The sequence below is a fragment of the Cynocephalus volans genome, chromosome X, assembly GCF_027409185.1.
Source record: "Cynocephalus volans isolate mCynVol1 chromosome X, mCynVol1.pri, whole genome shotgun sequence".
Lineage (NCBI taxonomy): Eukaryota > Metazoa > Chordata > Mammalia > Dermoptera > Cynocephalidae > Cynocephalus > Cynocephalus volans.
The window spans coordinates 154,097,618-154,113,783 of record NC_084478.1 but is presented as its reverse complement, the minus strand read 5'-3'; the positions used below and the strand labels follow the sequence as shown (position 1 = coordinate 154,113,783).

Below are 16,166 nucleotides of genomic sequence, written 5' to 3'. Positions count from 1 at the left end.
GACTGAGATTCCACCGCTCGGTGCAAGCAGTTGCCAACAGTGGAGTCCCCAAAGTGTAGGTGGCGACCAGCGCGGGCCCCAGCAGCGCAGCCGGGAAGGCAGGCGCTGGGAGCAGAGGGAGTAACAGCGGTGGAGGTGGGCGGGGGGGGCTTCGATCTCTGCGGCCAATAGTGCGATCCCGCTCCAGCGGCGCCCGCGGGCCCTGCCTGCCTCGGAGGGTCCGGGGGACGCCCGGCCGACACGCTCAGCCGCACTCCGCGGGGCTAGCGGGGGTTTGGCCAACCCGGCTGACGTCGGCGCGCCCCTGCCGAGCTCTCCTTTTACTACAGCCGGCAGGCGGCTCGATGGGGCCCCGCCCTCGCGGCCCCCGCCCCCCGCGTGCCCACACCTTGCCGTGTATATAGAAGGCGCCGCGGGGCTGATTCGCGGCTTTCTGGGACCCGAGAGTTCTTTGGAAGCAGAGCGCGAGCGAGGGAGCGGGCGAGCTCCGAGGGGGTGTGCGTGTAGGGAGAGGGAGAGAGCAGGTAAGGGCCATCGCCTCCCGCTCCTCCTCCCGCGACAGACTCGGGCCCCCCTTTTGGCAACGTAATAGCAACCTGAAAACGGGTTAAACAGAAAGAAAGAAAGAGGCGACCCTGCCCTCCCGATTCCCCGCGGGCGAGAAGCTGCGCGGCTCTGCGGTGTAACAGGCTCACACGTTGCTCGTCACATGTTCAAACATTTCCCTTTCGGGGACGCTCGTTATTTTTAAGTGAATATTTTCGTCTTTGTTTTGATTTTTTTTTTAAACCTTTCTTGGGGTTTAATTTTGATTGAGTTGGCGGCCCGCAGCGGATTGGGAGAGGCGGGAGAAAGCAGCCCGCCAGTGTGCGGGCAGCCCACCCAGGCAACTCCCGGCGCGGCCCGCGCGGAGCCCGGGGAGGCCGGCGGCGAAGCCGGGAAGTCCCGGCCGCGCCTGTCGGCCGCCCCGGGGGTGGCGAGCGCGGCTCTCCGCGGGCGGGCAGGAGAGGCGGGCGCGGGGCGCGGAGGAAGCGCCGCGCCGCTTTGTCTCTTCACTTCTTGAGCGCGGCCGGCCGCTCGGGCTCGCGGCGGCGGCGACGGCGACGGCGGCTCCTCCTTCACCCCTCTCCTTTCCTCCCCATTCTTTCGCAGGCAGCGGCGGCGGCGGCAGCGGTGGGGAAAAGCGGATTCCGCCCCGAGCCACACCGAGGGGAGCTCGCGGTCGCGACTTGCCGCCCTAAGCACTCTCCCAAGTCCGGCCCGCTCGGCGAGGACTTCCGTCTCCTGGGCGAACCTTGTCAAGCAAGCTGGGATCTATGAGTGGAAAGGTGACCAAGCCCAAAGAGGAGAAAGATGCTTCTAAGGGTAAGCCCGCCTGCCGAGTCCGCCTGCTTCCCTTCCCCTGGTTTCCCTCGTCCCCTCGCGTGCGCGCCGCCCTCCGGTGGCTCCCTGTCTCCTTCCCGGAGCCTAAGCTGCCCGTGACCTCTGCGACCCCGGGCGAGAGAGGGGGGGCTGGGGCCGCTGTGGGGGGGTCTGGGTTTGCACCACTTTCCCTCCTTCCTCGCGGAATGGTCGCCCCTCGAGTGCCTCCAGCCTCCTCCACTCCCCCTCTGGACGCACCGTGGTGGCGCTGCGGGTAGACGAAGCTGCTGCAGCCCGGAGCGCCGGGAACCGCGCTGCCTGCTACCGGCCGGCCGCCTGTCTGTGCGAGTTACATGTGTGTGCGTGTGCGCGAGTGTGCATTTGTGTGTTGCGCGGGCGCAACATGGTGACATACTCAGGAATCTGCCCCGCTCTCAGAACCCAAGCTCGAACCCACCTTCAACCCCCTCTCCCCGCCCCCAATGCAAACAAAGAGCCTGGCCGAGAAGCAGAACCCCTCCCCCCACGCTCCTTTCCCTCTCAAACCCCTTACTCCTCAACTCCTTGCCCCCCCAACCCACCCCGGGAAGGCAGAAGCTTGCACCCTTCGACACGCCGCGTGCAAAAGTGAGCAATCCCGGTGCCCAGGCGCCGCCCGCTCTGCGCCTCGGCAGCGCAGCCTCGCCAAGCCCCGGGAGAACAAAGGCTGTTGTCCCCTTGCCACTAGTGCCCAGCGGGAGTGGGCCTCCGCGGCAAGGGACAGTCCCCTGCCTCCGCTCGCTGAGGTTCAGCCACTTGACCCGGGCACCCGGCCACTGGTCCCCTGGAGTGCGCGTCTCGGCCTGGGGCCTCCCACCGGCGGGTTGGGGAGGCGCAGCACAACGGGGCTCAGGCTAGGGAGAACTCAGGCAAAGGAAGGGGCGTCCTCCCCCACCCCCTACTCGCCAGTCCTAGCCGTTGCCTTGCTGAGGATACGGCGCGTAGCTCCGGAATGTAAGCTGGAAACAGCAGCTTGGAGACCAGTGTGCAGAGAGGGGCACAGAGAGGGGGGTGTGGAAGAGCAGTGGGGAACAGCAGTTTCCTTAGGGGCAAGTGTCTGGAATGGCCACAGAGCAGACGCTGGAGTGGGCTGGACTGGCCCCGAGGGCCCCAGGAGCATTAAACCGCAGCGACCCACGCCGAGTCCACGCTGCAGAAGTGTGGCTGCAGCGGGGGGGAGCCCCAGCTTTCGTTCACGGGGGCCCCAGTTCCTCTCAGAGCCCTCGGGCCCCTTTCCCTCCCACTCTATTTTCTATTCCCTTTTCTCATCTCCTCCTTCTCGCCTCTCCCATCTCTCAGAGCTTTCTTTCCCGGGAGATTCTAGGGCAGCACCAGCCCTCCCCCGCGGAAAGTTGTCAAAGTCTTCAGCTCAGGGCCTTTATCCTTGTTTCTAAATGGAGCCGGTTCGCTTCCAACTAGGCAAAGAGGTGAGGAAAGGCTGGGGAAGTTTGGGTGGGGTTTAGATCTGTTGTCATAAGGGTCGGTGTTGCCACCGGCCTGGCTCAAGGCTAGAATTCAACCCCTTTAAATCCACTCATGGCGCTGGCTGTTTGAGGCGCGCAGATTAATTGAAAGAGTAACTTCGTAAAGCAGAACTGCTGCTTTCCTGATTTCCTAATTTTCAGCGCTTTCCTAATTGTGGAGAGCCTCAAACACACTCATATAATACAGGAAAATGACTTAAAGGGTGATTAAAAGGTTTTGTTTTCCACTGCGGGCCCAGAGAAGTAAATGCAATTGAAGATTTTAGCACCAAATTGATCTAGGCAAGTCATTCCCCTTCTGAATCTGCAAGTATTTCAAGTTTGTTTCTGGAACTTTGGTTCCTGATTTCCATCAGGTGGTAACCTAAGGCTTATTTCAGGCTACCTTTGAGGCACCCTGAAACCAAATTCATTCACAGAAAATGAGTTGCTGTTTTAGGAATATAATTTGCAGTTGTCTAGAGTGGATTAACAAGTCTGGATACATTAGGACAGGTTTTTATAACTCAATAATGAAAATTTTTGTTAGGCATATGTCAGTATTTTGTTATGTCGACTCACCACATTTGAAACCACGTAACTCTTTTGAGGAATTGTGTAATTAGCACTTGGAATTATGGTTGTAATTAGAACAAATTAAAGGAATTTTATAAGGCAACTTTTAAGAAGGGAGTTTACTTTCCTTAGGAGATAGGGATTTTATGGCTGCTAAGAGGAAGATTGCCATTTCAGCCTTTCTGTTGGTTGTTGAATCTAGAGCATTTTCAAAATAGTGAATTCATAATAGTCATGATTATTTTCTCTTTTCATGTATGTGAAAAGTTTTATATGAATAAATTTTAAAGACAACGTTTTATGTTAGAGATGAAAGATACCAGGTCTATTCATCTTTTTAGCCAATAAAGTTTATTTGTGTTGGCCATATTCATGAAGAGGTTTGATTATTTACAAATTTTCATATGTAGGTCATCTTTGAATTTTTTTAAGCTAAGGAACTCCTTAGCATATTCTTCGTAATATAGTAAGACAAACATTTAATAGATACTTTGCATATCACACACATTTAATTTTGAACAATGCTGTGACAAATGATTGAATCAAATCAATTTCATAAAAGTTTGAGTGAATTTTATAATCTGTTTTCATAGCCTACTGCTTGTTTAAATTCAGCCTCCAACCCCATCAGTTGGGGCTCATGCCCACAACCTATCATAACTACATAAAAGATTATCATAGAGTACAGCGTTTCTAGAGTTTTTAAAGTGCAGATAGAAGGTAGTCAGTCATTTATTTTGTGCTGCGTACATTGCTGATTGTCTTTTTAAGTGACATTTTCTTCAACTCATTGAGGTTAAGACCAGTGAGGGACAGTGATCTTTTTGATAACCTTTTCAATTGTAGACAGACAAGATAGACTGTTCTCTTTGGGAAGGGGGCAGGGATCTTGATTCTGTTGGAAACTATTAAAAAGGCCTCTTGTATAGCCAGTCACCTTTTGTGTATGTATTTATGCTTTGCACAAACTTCAAAATTGGCAGGTGTGTATAGTTTGTGTCACACAGCTCCTAAATGGGAAGATCTATTTTCATTTCAGGGAAGAAAACCGAACATTTGGTTGTTCAAGCAGATATTAGCTTTGATTCACTACCTTGTCACATTAAGATCTTTTCAGCAGTTTTCTGTTGGAGAAGCACTCAGTTAAGGCTGTGTCTGGTTTACTGCAACTGTGTTCCTGTGGCATTGGAAAACTTGTAGCCTGCTACATATAAAGCCAAATCTTTTCTGGAATGAGTAAAAGTGCTAGCCAATTCTCGATTTCAAAACTGTTATTTGGTTTGTAGCTACGCGTTTGAAGTTGGGTGTGTTTTTTCAACAACCCTTTCCTTTGTGCTTAGCCTGGAGAGTCACCAGATCAAGGCAATTTTCAAGGCCACGTTGGCTGTGGCTTCTCTCAGTGTGACAACACTAGCATCAGCCTGGGCTCATGCTGGCTGCTGGACGATGGAGGATGATTCCATGCATAGTCCAAGAAGCCAGCCACTCGCACAGCTGTTGCTGTAATGGATTGTGGTGCCTACATGCATTTATGACCACAGCTCACTTTCTGTTCACTTCCTGGCCTTTGCCAGCAGCCTTCCTACCAAACCTCAGAAGGACAGAGCATTGTGGCCAGGCAGCCAGCATATCAAGGCTTGAGCCCTGCATGCCATTCCAAAAGATCATCTTGGTCTTGGTGGTTTACTATAATAGGTTCTGTCAAGTGTCTTTCTCAGGTTTAGGACAAGTGAAGCAGGTGTTTAGAGGTATTTTACTGACAAGGAATTATAATGTTGGTGACCTTTCATTAAAAAATAACAATCATAATTTATTACTCACGTAGGGATTTGCTCTTTCACCTTGTCATCATGGACCTGAGGTTTTATGGACAGTGTCATAAGCCACTCAGTCTCTTCTGTACTGAAGATGGTGATCACAGCTTTGGTGAGGGAGTGTGGCCAGAGAGATCTCTAATCAGAAATGATAGTGTGTTCTTGAGGATAGGTGCAGGAGATGAGTGCACAGTGTCCCCAAATCCTCTTCATTATTATATCTAATGGTGTGCAGCTTCTTTATTGACAGAGGCTGAAGCTAGAAGGGGGAGCAAGTTGGGGCGTGGGTTAGGGGTATTATATCTTCTCCCTAGCTCAGTACTGCTTCCTCTAAGTCTCTTTTGAGTGCAGTTTAAATCATTAAAACGGGTTAGGATTCATCCTAGAGCTGGAGATGTGTGTGACATTGGAGTGAGAGTGGGACTTGGGTGAGAAACAGAAAGTGAACTGTGGGTGAAAGAAAGGATCAAGGTCCATGCCTGTGACAGTGACCTTGAGGACAGGGTCAGAACTGGGGAGATACTTGGAATCAGGGTTTGGGTGGGAAGCTGGAGGGCTAATTTGTGAGGCAGTGAGTAGGGAGAGGAAACAGCATTCCAGGTCTCTTTGCAGCTGTGCTGTTTTATGTCCAAATCAACTCCTCATTCTGGGAATTACAATCAACGCAGAACAACCGGAATGTGTCGCAGCTCTTCAAATATATCCAATAAAAAGGCTTTCTAGTGTCTGCTTCATTATGGCTTATATTTTTGGAGTTGAGAAATTTAAAAGGAATTGAAAAAAATTGCCAACATTAAACAATTTACGGAGAAAAAAACCCACATGAATTAAAATACAGTGGGTGGAGGAGATTCTACATGTTTGTTACTTCTCTAAGCTTAACATTACCTTTGAAATGTGAAGATTAGGCACATAATATGGTTTCACCAATTAGTACAGAGCACAAATTCCGCATAACACATTTTCTGCAGTCACCAATTTACGTCTCCCTATCCAGAAGACACGTCATCACCAGGATTTAGTAGCACAGGCTAAGGAGTGGATTTCAGGCACATTTTCCTGTGTAACATGGTTCATCTTAGACAGTCTCTATCAACTTAAAATGTAGGTTATCCATTTGTGATATATCAGTTGTACAAACTCAGTTGAATCTTATTTCTGACATTTTTAACAGGGCATCTTATCACTTTGTTGAATGTCATATCTTGATGAAACATTTCTTAGGGTTGTGGATTTCCAGGTAAATGCACTAATTTCCTAATAAAAAGTGAAATAATATGTAGTAATCATTATGATCATCACTCCAGCCTTCAAGTCCAATTTCTCCTCGAATTGTCTGACCACTTTTTTTTTTCTCCCCAAAGCAGTGTTTTCCAGGGTATTAATCCTGAAAATGGGGGGTTCTTATTAGAAATGAGATAAACTCTTGATTCTTGGGGCATGATGGGAAAATGAAGGACTATTTTATTAAGGGATCTGGGTTGTAATAAACATTTGGCTTAAATTACAATTACTGTATATTGATATTACCGTAAAGCAGTTCTCATGTTTTACTCTTGCTTCTGTCCTTTGAAATTACTTTTAGTGTTGATTTTAAAATGGGAATGGTATTGGTGCCCCTGACTAATGACCTTCCCCCTAGGCAAAGGGCAGAGGGTAATAGGTGTCCTTGCTGATTCCTGTAAATCACTCTCAGCTTTTGTTGGTGTACGATTTTGGTTGACATTCTAGGGAGTACAGTAGCGCTGGCCTGAGCTGGGTGGCTTGCTTGGCCTGCCTGCAGAGACATCAGATTTGTTCTGGATAATCACTATTTGGCCTGCTAAAATTCCCAGCTGTACATGTCTGTCCTTCTTTCTGGATCGTGTCAGTAAGGCCTGGGAAGAAAGAAAAGAAAAGTTCTGGTGAAAGGCAGGCCTGGTTAGAAGCCAAATTAGAAAAGAAGAAGATATAACAACCACAATTATTTGAAGTTGATACGACAAGCAAACAGAAAGAACATTGTTGGGGGGGTGGGGGGGAGGGAGAAGGGAGGGAGGTTTTGGTGATGGGGAGCAATAATCAGCCACAATGTATATCGACAAAATAAAATTTAAAAAAAAAAAAAAAAAAAAAAGAAAAGAGTCAATTTTTAAACGTTATAATTATGCGTCGCTTAAAGATGGGAATATGTTCTGAGAAATGCATCCTTAGGCTATTTTGTCTTGTTTGAACATCATAGTGTGTAGTTACACAAACCTAGATGGCATAGCCTACTACACACCTAGGCCATATGGTATAGCCTATTGCTCTGACCACTATTGTATATGCAGTTTGTCCCTAATATGTCCTCATGCAGCACATGACTGTATTAGTTTTGCCTGTTATTGAATTTGTATAAATACAATCACGCAGTATGCACTCTTTGATCTCTGACAACTGGCTACCTCCTCTTTCAGCTTGGTTCCTTCCTCTGTTGGTACCTCTTCTTCTTGTCCTGTCCTTTGGTTTCTTGGAAGGCCCCCACCCTGCCCCACATGGAGCACTTAATAGGGCCTTGTACCTCCTGGTTAGGCTACAAGGAATAGTTGTTGAATGACCTAGGCAAGGTAGAAAATTCCTTTAGGCAGTGGTGTGTTTTATTAATCATTCAATAACAATAATGAAGATTGGTATCATTATTATAGTAGTTTCTAAATTATTGAACACTTACTATGTGCAAGGTGTATGTTATTTTCACATATATCTCATTTAATCCTCATGACAGCCAAATGGAAGTAGTTATTAGTACATACAGACTTTAGAGATGAGAAAATTAAAGCTCAGAGAGATTGTGTAGCTTGTATGAGGTCACACAGTTCGTGGGTTGCAAATTACTAGCACAGTGCTATGAAGGATAGATATACATACTGTTCTTCCCATTTGACAGATGAAAAAAACTGAGTCTCAGAGACTGAGGCCGTCCAGAGATCTCATTCAGCTAGCCAGATGGTGGAGTGAGGATTTGAACTGGGTTTGATTGACTCCAAATCCACCTCCTAACCACTAACCGCCATGTTATGCTGCCTCCCTTTTCTCCTTTTCTAATCCAGGTTTGCACAAAGACAAAATTACTTCCATTTGCCAACATAGACATAATTAGGAAGAGTGTGCCTATACAAGCATAGTTGCTCCAGTAGTCTTTGTTCAGCTGAACAAATCTCTGAACATTTCTTGAGTGACTTTTTTTTTTCTTTTGGTGGCTGGCCTATATGGGGATCTGAACCCTTGACCTTGATGTTATAACACCGGACTCGAACCAAATGAGCTAACTGTTATAACACTGCACTCGAACCAACTGAGCTAACTGGCCAGCCCATGTGAGTGCCTTTTCTATACTAGGACCTGTGCTGGGCCTTGGCAAACAGAGATGAAAGAAACCCAGTCCTACCATAAAGGTGCTCAAAGTGCCCCTTCCTTCCACTCTGTTCTTGGACATTCTGACTTTACGCTTTCCAACGTGCATCTCACCTCACTTGGCCGTTCCCTTGAACCGCTACAGGGCATTTGCCACAGTTGCATTGGCCACTTGACTGTGGCTTTCCAGATTTGTCAGTTTGAAAACAATGGTACTCTTTTCCAGAACTGTATCTGGGAGCTTGTTTCACCTGTGTTTTCAAGATTTCACTTCCTCTTAGTTCACTGCTGAGTAAAACTCCACTCGTTTATTTTATTTTTCATTACATGGCATATGCTTTCAGTCTGTCTCTCTTCCGAATCATATGTCTCATTTCCCTTCTCTGTCTTTCTCTCTCAACCGTACCTCATCTCCCTCCCTCTCTCCCCCTCTCTCCTTATTTCCCTCCCTCCTTTTCTTGTCAACAGATGTCAGTGGTTTTTACTAAGGCAATGGGGTTCCTTAGGGTGTGCTGGGTTCATTGGAGGATGCTGATTTCTGGATTTTCTCCCTTGATAGCTATGTTAACTACAGTGAAAGAAATTCCCCCTTTCCCTTAAAGTGTGGCTCCACAGAAGAAGCTTTTCACTCATTATATAACTCATTTTAGATGGAAAAATAAAAAAGTGTGAGCTTTATTTTTTATACTATTTATGCTGCCTTCAGTTAGATAATATTTCCAAAAATATATCTTGTTAACAGAGACATAGGCTTTGAACAAGCATATTAATTATAGTTCTCAAAGTTGGGAATCATGTAGTGTTTCTCTGCGCTGCAGAACCTATGTTTAACAGCCGTTATTAACAGTGACGGCTGTATTGCATGGTTATAGGTAAGTTTAATAACAAACATGAAACCCAGTTCTCAAAAATCCCTCCATATAATGTCAGTAGCATTTCTACTGCTCTGGAACTGGGGGTTGGTAAACAGCTAGAGTTCTTAAAATATTTATCTTGCTGTTAAAAGTAGAAGTAAACAACCTAAAGAAGGCAGGCTGAGTGCAGTTCTGGAATATGCCCATAGATATTTTCAGAATCTTCTTTCAACCATAACTTTGAAAGTATTGAGAATTGACCTGCTTATTTTGCCTTTGATTCTCTGTGTGTACGCTTGCCTCTCCCTTTGGGGGGCTTACTGAACATGAAGGCTTCCAAGAGCTCTTGGATTTGCGCGTGGTTTTCGGAGCTCTGGGAACAATGTGAGCCATTCTCTTGGAAACAGGGCAGGGCGCTCCTAGATGCTGTCATTCCGGGGAGCATTTGTTTTCCGACTAGCTGGGAACTGGACGATCGCGCTGAACGGTTTGGTCAACCAGCGTCCCTCAGTCGCCGTGTATCTGGCAGGAGGGTTTATTACCAACCTCAGTGTGCTCATTAGCCTCGTGATGTGGCAGCTGCTTAAAAAAGAAACACGGAAAAGTTGTGTCACCGAAGGTGAAACTTGGCGAAGAGCCGCTCGGCGCCGGGCATGACAAAGCTCCTTCCGGGCGGCGGCGGCGGCGGCGGCGGTGGGCAGTGGAGGGTTTGGCCCCCTTGCCCTTGGTGCCCACCGCCCGGCCGGCTCGTGTGCAGGCGCCGCGGAGAGGGCGGCGACCCGGGCCAGGGCACCCGGGGCGGCGGGGAAAGAGTCCCGGTGCTCCGGGGCAGCCCGCAGCCTCGCGGTCCAGCCCGCGCGCGCTTTGCAGCGGGTGGGAGGCAGCGTTAAGATGGTGGTGGCCAGAGCAGCGCTGGTGGCGCTGGTGGCCCGCCCCTTCGCCCTCCCTTCCCCCCAGGCCCCCGCATCAAGGCGTCCTTGCTCTCCATACACCTGACCCAACCGCTGGGAGCCTAAAAGGCAGACACAGAAGGCCAGGATTCCAATCAGAGCCTTGAAGTCAGGGCTTGGCCCACACAAGAGCTTTGCTTCCTCTGTCCTCTGATTAATGCTAATTTGGTTTTAGCTGTTCAGAAACCGAGGATGCATCTTGAGCAGAACGCTGACGGCTGTTTTCCGTTAACTTGCGTGCTTTTATATTGCTTATGTTTCATTGCGTTGCTTTTTTCAGATTATAAAATAACGCATGTTTACCGGGGACAGTTTGGAGCATCATAAAAACATAGAGAAGAAAAAATATCATCCAAGGTTCCACTTCCAGGTTAACTTTCTGAGATTTTCCTTCCAGTCTTTTTTCTCTGCATATTATAATGCACTCACACACATGGATAATTATCTTTAAGTCTGCGTGTGAGATCATGCTGAATATACTGTAACCTGCTGTTTTTTCTCAACAACATGTTACAATGATATTCTATGTGATTAAATAATCTGTACCACCATTTTTAGTGTGTGTACTGGGCGTGGACTTGGAGGTGACAAAGGAGAGATGGTGATTTTTTGCCTGTGGGTGTGAAAGGTTTTTCTGCACCTCCTTGAGATCTTTCTCACTGAACTCCGGAAGCACTGTTAGTATTTTATAAAAGTACGTATAGGAATATGTGCCTATATTGGGATACATATATGCATGTATAAATCTGCAAACACAAAATTAAATACATGTAGACAACTATGCATATGTCTAAACAAATACACAACAAATATGCTTAGAATAAATCCTGATAGAATATACATCAAAGGAATCTCTGGGTAGTTAGCTTATAGAAGATTTACAGTTTTTATTTGTATTTTCTATTTTCTCTACAGCAGATAGATATATAGAATCATATTAATGGTATAATGATAAAAATAATATAAACAAAGTACTGCTTATTGGTTGTCTTCAAATTGACTTTTCTGCTCCAGCTCCCACTATTTCTGGATCTGGAATGCCCTTCTTATTATGTCGCTATTTTATGATGCTTCATGTCTAAGCTTAACATACGTCCTCTGGAAAGCCTCCAGCAGGAACTGCTTACTCCCTGCACTGGGCTTCTGGGTCATCCATCTGGCAATATCCATGAACTACTTTGGGTGTATTTCATGGTTAATTTTTCTCCTGCTTATGTCTTATCTCCCCAACTAGATTGTAATCTCCTCAAGGATCCTTTTCACAAAACAGGTGCTCAATAAATGCATTCTTTAATGATAATGCTCAGCATCCTTCCTAGGTTTCTTTAAATCCTCCTATACCTTTGCAACTCTATACCAAAAGCCCTCAGAATGACAGCAACAATCTAGCTGGATTTAATATTGCTGATTTTATTTGGGACATAATTGCTGCTTTCCAATGGGCCATCTTCCATGTAAAACTGGCTACCTGGTTGAAAGTGTGGATTTTAGAGACTTGGTTCACATCTGAGCTCCACTTATTTGCTGAATGATCTTTGGCAAATAACCTTTCTAAGCCTCAGTTATTCCAAAATGAAGATAGTTAAATTTGTTTCATGTGATTATTTTAAGAATTAAATGGGAAACCGTGTGGAAAGCATCAAAGTCCATGCCAGCTACATAGAATTTGGTCAATGATAATATTGATAATATTATTAAAATAGTAGTGATTTTTATATTGATGATTGAAGTTAGAGGATTCTTGTTAGAGGCTTTTTAGTGATAGATTCACACTTCTGTCTGACAGTCATACCCCAATTGAAGGGATTTCAGTTATACTAATTCATCCATTGATTTACTCAATAAATATTTATTGAACATTTTATGAGCCAGCTGCTGCTTTAGACACTGAGAATACAAGCAGTGAGCAGAACAGATAACTAACCCTGCCTTCATGAAGCTCGTGTTTTGCACGTTTACTTCTGGGAACCAGACTTTCAGCGCATGAAGCAGTCTGCTCTATATTGGTGCTCATAATAGCCATCGGGACCCTGGCCAGCCGAACTACCAAGGAGGCAACCTGGATGGAGTCAGACATGGGTTGTTAATCTGTGGTCCATGGACCACTAAAACTGTGGTTCCTGAACCCTCTTGGGCATCACCATCACTTCTCACCACACAGATCCCCCACTATGAGAATCTGATTCATTAGGTCGGGGCATGAGGCTTAGGAAGCCATATTTTTTATAAAACTCCTCAAGTGGTTCTAGTGCACAGCTGAGTTTCTTAGCTTGCCTGAGGTTAAGAATCACCTGTAGGGCTTGTTCTTGTTAGGGAAAAAAATAAAAATAAAAAAATAAAAAACAAAAACCTCCCCTTGACCTACTGAATCAGAACTTCAGGAAGTGAGCCTAGTAATTTGAATTGTAAACAAATGTCTATGTGATTCTAATCATCAGGCAAGTTGGGAAAACATTGTCCTAGAGACAATCACAGGACCCCTAGAAATTATGCATAAACGTGTATTTTTTCTCATGAGTGGGGTTCATAGCTTTCAACGTATTCTCAAAGGGGTCAACAACTCCAAAAATGTTATGTGAGGTGGAGCCCTGAAGTCTAGGCACAACGTTGTTGTCAACTGTGTACTTTGGGTCCTCAGTTTTTTTATGGGTTGATTTAACCTCTAAAGTCCTTCTGTTTGGAAGCTTCCTTTCTCCCTTTTTGCTCCTCTTTCTTTTTTCTTATTGCCAATCTCTCCTCCATTCTTCCTCTTGCTGCCCTTTCTTTAGGAGAAAATGGGTAAGGAAGAGAATTCCAAATCCGGGGCCCTTCCAGAGAGGGCAGGGCTGAGAGGGAGTTTTGGGGATACCATTCAGAGCTGGCAGTCCCAGCACAGCTGTTGGGATAGCAGAGGTCAATGCCCAAATATTTTGACCCTTTTGGTGGCTTGAACCTCAGTGGATCTTAATGTGGTGGGATAAGGAGTGGGAATGGGACTTTTTCTGAGATATTCCTCTGCCAGTCCAGAGCAGGGTGATGTGGGGTGGGCAAAGGAATTTTCTTCTTGGACATCACTTGCCTGCGTGTATCTGTCAGCAGGTAGGAGGTGGGGGTGGGAGTGTGCGGGTTGGGCCAGGCCTAGGTGCACCCTCACCTCGTCTAATCCACCAGCCACTAAGCAATGTCCCTGTAATTGGTTCCTGACCAATCAAGTGCATTGACCTATTATTGCTAGTTACTTTGAGTTATAAATGGTTTTTACTTCCCCTATGGAATTGGGGGTTCAGGCTGTATAGGATGACCTGATTTGTATCACAAGAGCCTTTGGGACTTTGACAGATTTCACAATTTAAAAAACACCCGGCTTCCTCCCTCCACTCCACTGGACATAAAAGCAACCTTTGAATTTATGGCACAAAGAGCCTGTCTTTAAAGGGCAGCATGCACAAAAAGGGAGGAAAAGGAAGTAAGGCAGTTCATCTTCTTTTCTGAGGCCATTGTCTCCAGACAAGTGACAAAACTGAATACCTTGAAAAATCTTATATTGATTTTTTAGTACAGAGGCATCTCCATAGGATCTCAGAAACCCGGTAGAAGATAGTAAACTTGTTTCCTGCCTTTGAGCCGGAGTTGAGTTGCTCAGTTTCCACGGCTGGAAGAAAGGAGAGTAGTTGCTCTGCTGCGAGTGAGCTTTGGTCTAGCCTGCTTCTGTATTGATGCTGTTGTATACAGGTGAGGCTCGGTTTATGAAAGCCTTAAATATATGCATTGGACTCACGTGGTCAATGGGGAGATACGAGAGTACTTCAAAAAGTTAGTGGAAAAATAGAATTAAAAGATCATATGAATCTTTCCATGAACTTTCTGAAGACCTCTCATAGTTACAATATTGAAAGAGTTATTGCTTTATGAGAAGTTTTTCTTTCATCTCTAGTGTACCTGATTTTTTTTTTTAAGGGATCAAGGACTACTTGATTAAAACTAAAGAAATAAAACCAAGCCTAGAGGCCTCTTGTGGAAGTGTGAGAGTTTCCTGCAATTCTAATTATAAACTGCTGCTCAGAGTGGCTGTTTTTGTGTCCCAGCATCTTTTTAAAAATTTTTAATTATTTAAAATTTTCTACTGTGGTAAAATATACAACATAATATTTACCATTTTCACCATTTTTCAGTGTCCAGTTTTGTGGCATTAAGTATATTCACATTTTTCTGCAGCCATCACCATTATGTTCCCCAGGCTTTTAGTCATGGATTATAATGGCTGGAAGGGACCTTAGTGATTGTTTGGTCCAAACTTCCCACTGCAAAGGAGAGAAATCAGGCCCGCAGAGGGGCAGTGACCTGTCCAAGGTTACAGAGCAAGTTAGTGGCAAGGGCCTGGCCCAGTGCATTTTCATGTGAACGCACTGACAGATTCAGGCAGGTGGCCTCCTTTACTCTACTGGTAGCAGAATCAAGGATTGACATAAATATTCGGGATGTTTTTCTCATTTTTTTCTTTTATCAAGCAAGCAACCAATTGTTATGATGTACAGCCAGAAGGCCCTTCAGATACCATCTAGTCCAAATTCCTTATTTAAAATATTGGCTCTATCTGCTATTTCTAAATCCAAGTTGAAATACAAAAAGATGCTAACATTCTAATTTCTAAAGTCCAAAAGAATTGTTCCCCAGTTTTCCTTCCACTGACTCCATGACATTCCCTGGTTGAAACCAGGTCCTATGTGGGTGGCTGTTATTAATAAGCTTTCCTTGGGATGTTTACAGTAACTGCTGTGACCTAAATAAGACTGCTTGTATTGTTTTTCCCCCACAAAGGCAAGAAAAGTTTTTAAAAGTATGTTCACCCCCTGTTGTACCATTGTAGTTACACATGACTTAAAGAACTGAAGGATTACATTTTTTCTTACTTATGCCTTAGGTGAGGAAACCTTTATTAGATGGAATACAGTATTTCTACACAAGTTACACATTTGGAGTGTTTGTGTACAACAACCATGTTTTCTTAGAGTAGAGCTTCATGATAATACATTGTGTAGAATGGTAGCACAAGCCCTCTTTAAAATTTTATTTTTATTTTTAATTATGGTAAAATATACCTAACACAAAATTTACCATCTTATTCATTTTAAGTGCATACTCCAGTACTGTTAAGTATATTCACATTGCTGTGTAACCAATTATTAAAACCTTTTTATCTTGCAAAACTGAAACTCTATACCCATACAACTCCCCATTTCCTCTCCCTCCTAGTCCCTGGCAACCACCATTCTACATTCTGTTTCCATGGGTTTGGTACTTTAGATACCTCATATAAGTGGAACCATACAGTATTTGTCATTTTGTGACTGGCTTGTTTGATTTCACATAATGTCCTCGAGGTTCATCTACGTTGTAGCATGTGTCAGAATTTCCTTCCTTTGTAAGGCTGAATAATATTCCATTTTAATTGTATACCACATTTTGTTTATCAGTTCATCCACAGAGGATCATTTGGGTTGTTTTCACCTTTTGACTACTGTGAATAATGCTGTTGTGTACATGGGTGTAGATCTTTTTATTTTTTTTAATTGATGGGAGAAGTTATTCTAACATACTTGATTTGTTTCCTCAATCTTTAGTCTTAGGTTATCAAAATAATGGTGTGAGCAAAATGAAGGAAGAACCCAAACCGTCAAGGACCTGGAGTAGTGAGGTGCCAATCCAGATGACTGGCAAGTTAGGGAACCCTGAGAAGAGAGAACAGGCTTTTCT

The 16,166-nt window shown here is 45.1% G+C and overlaps 1 protein-coding gene across 1 annotated transcript in view; it reads left to right on the top strand.

Moving 5' to 3' along the window:
- Positions 1-428: 428 nt before the first annotated feature.
- FGF13 (fibroblast growth factor 13) overlaps positions 429-16,166 on the top strand; it is a 513,728-nt gene continuing 497,990 nt past the window's right edge. The window contains exons 1-2 of the mRNA XM_063083445.1: positions 429-524; positions 1,153-1,365. Of these exons, the coding sequence (XP_062939515.1) occupies positions 1,317-1,365 (49 nt within the window). The 5' untranslated portion in view covers positions 429-524; positions 1,153-1,316. The remainder of the gene's footprint in view (positions 525-1,152; positions 1,366-16,166) is intronic.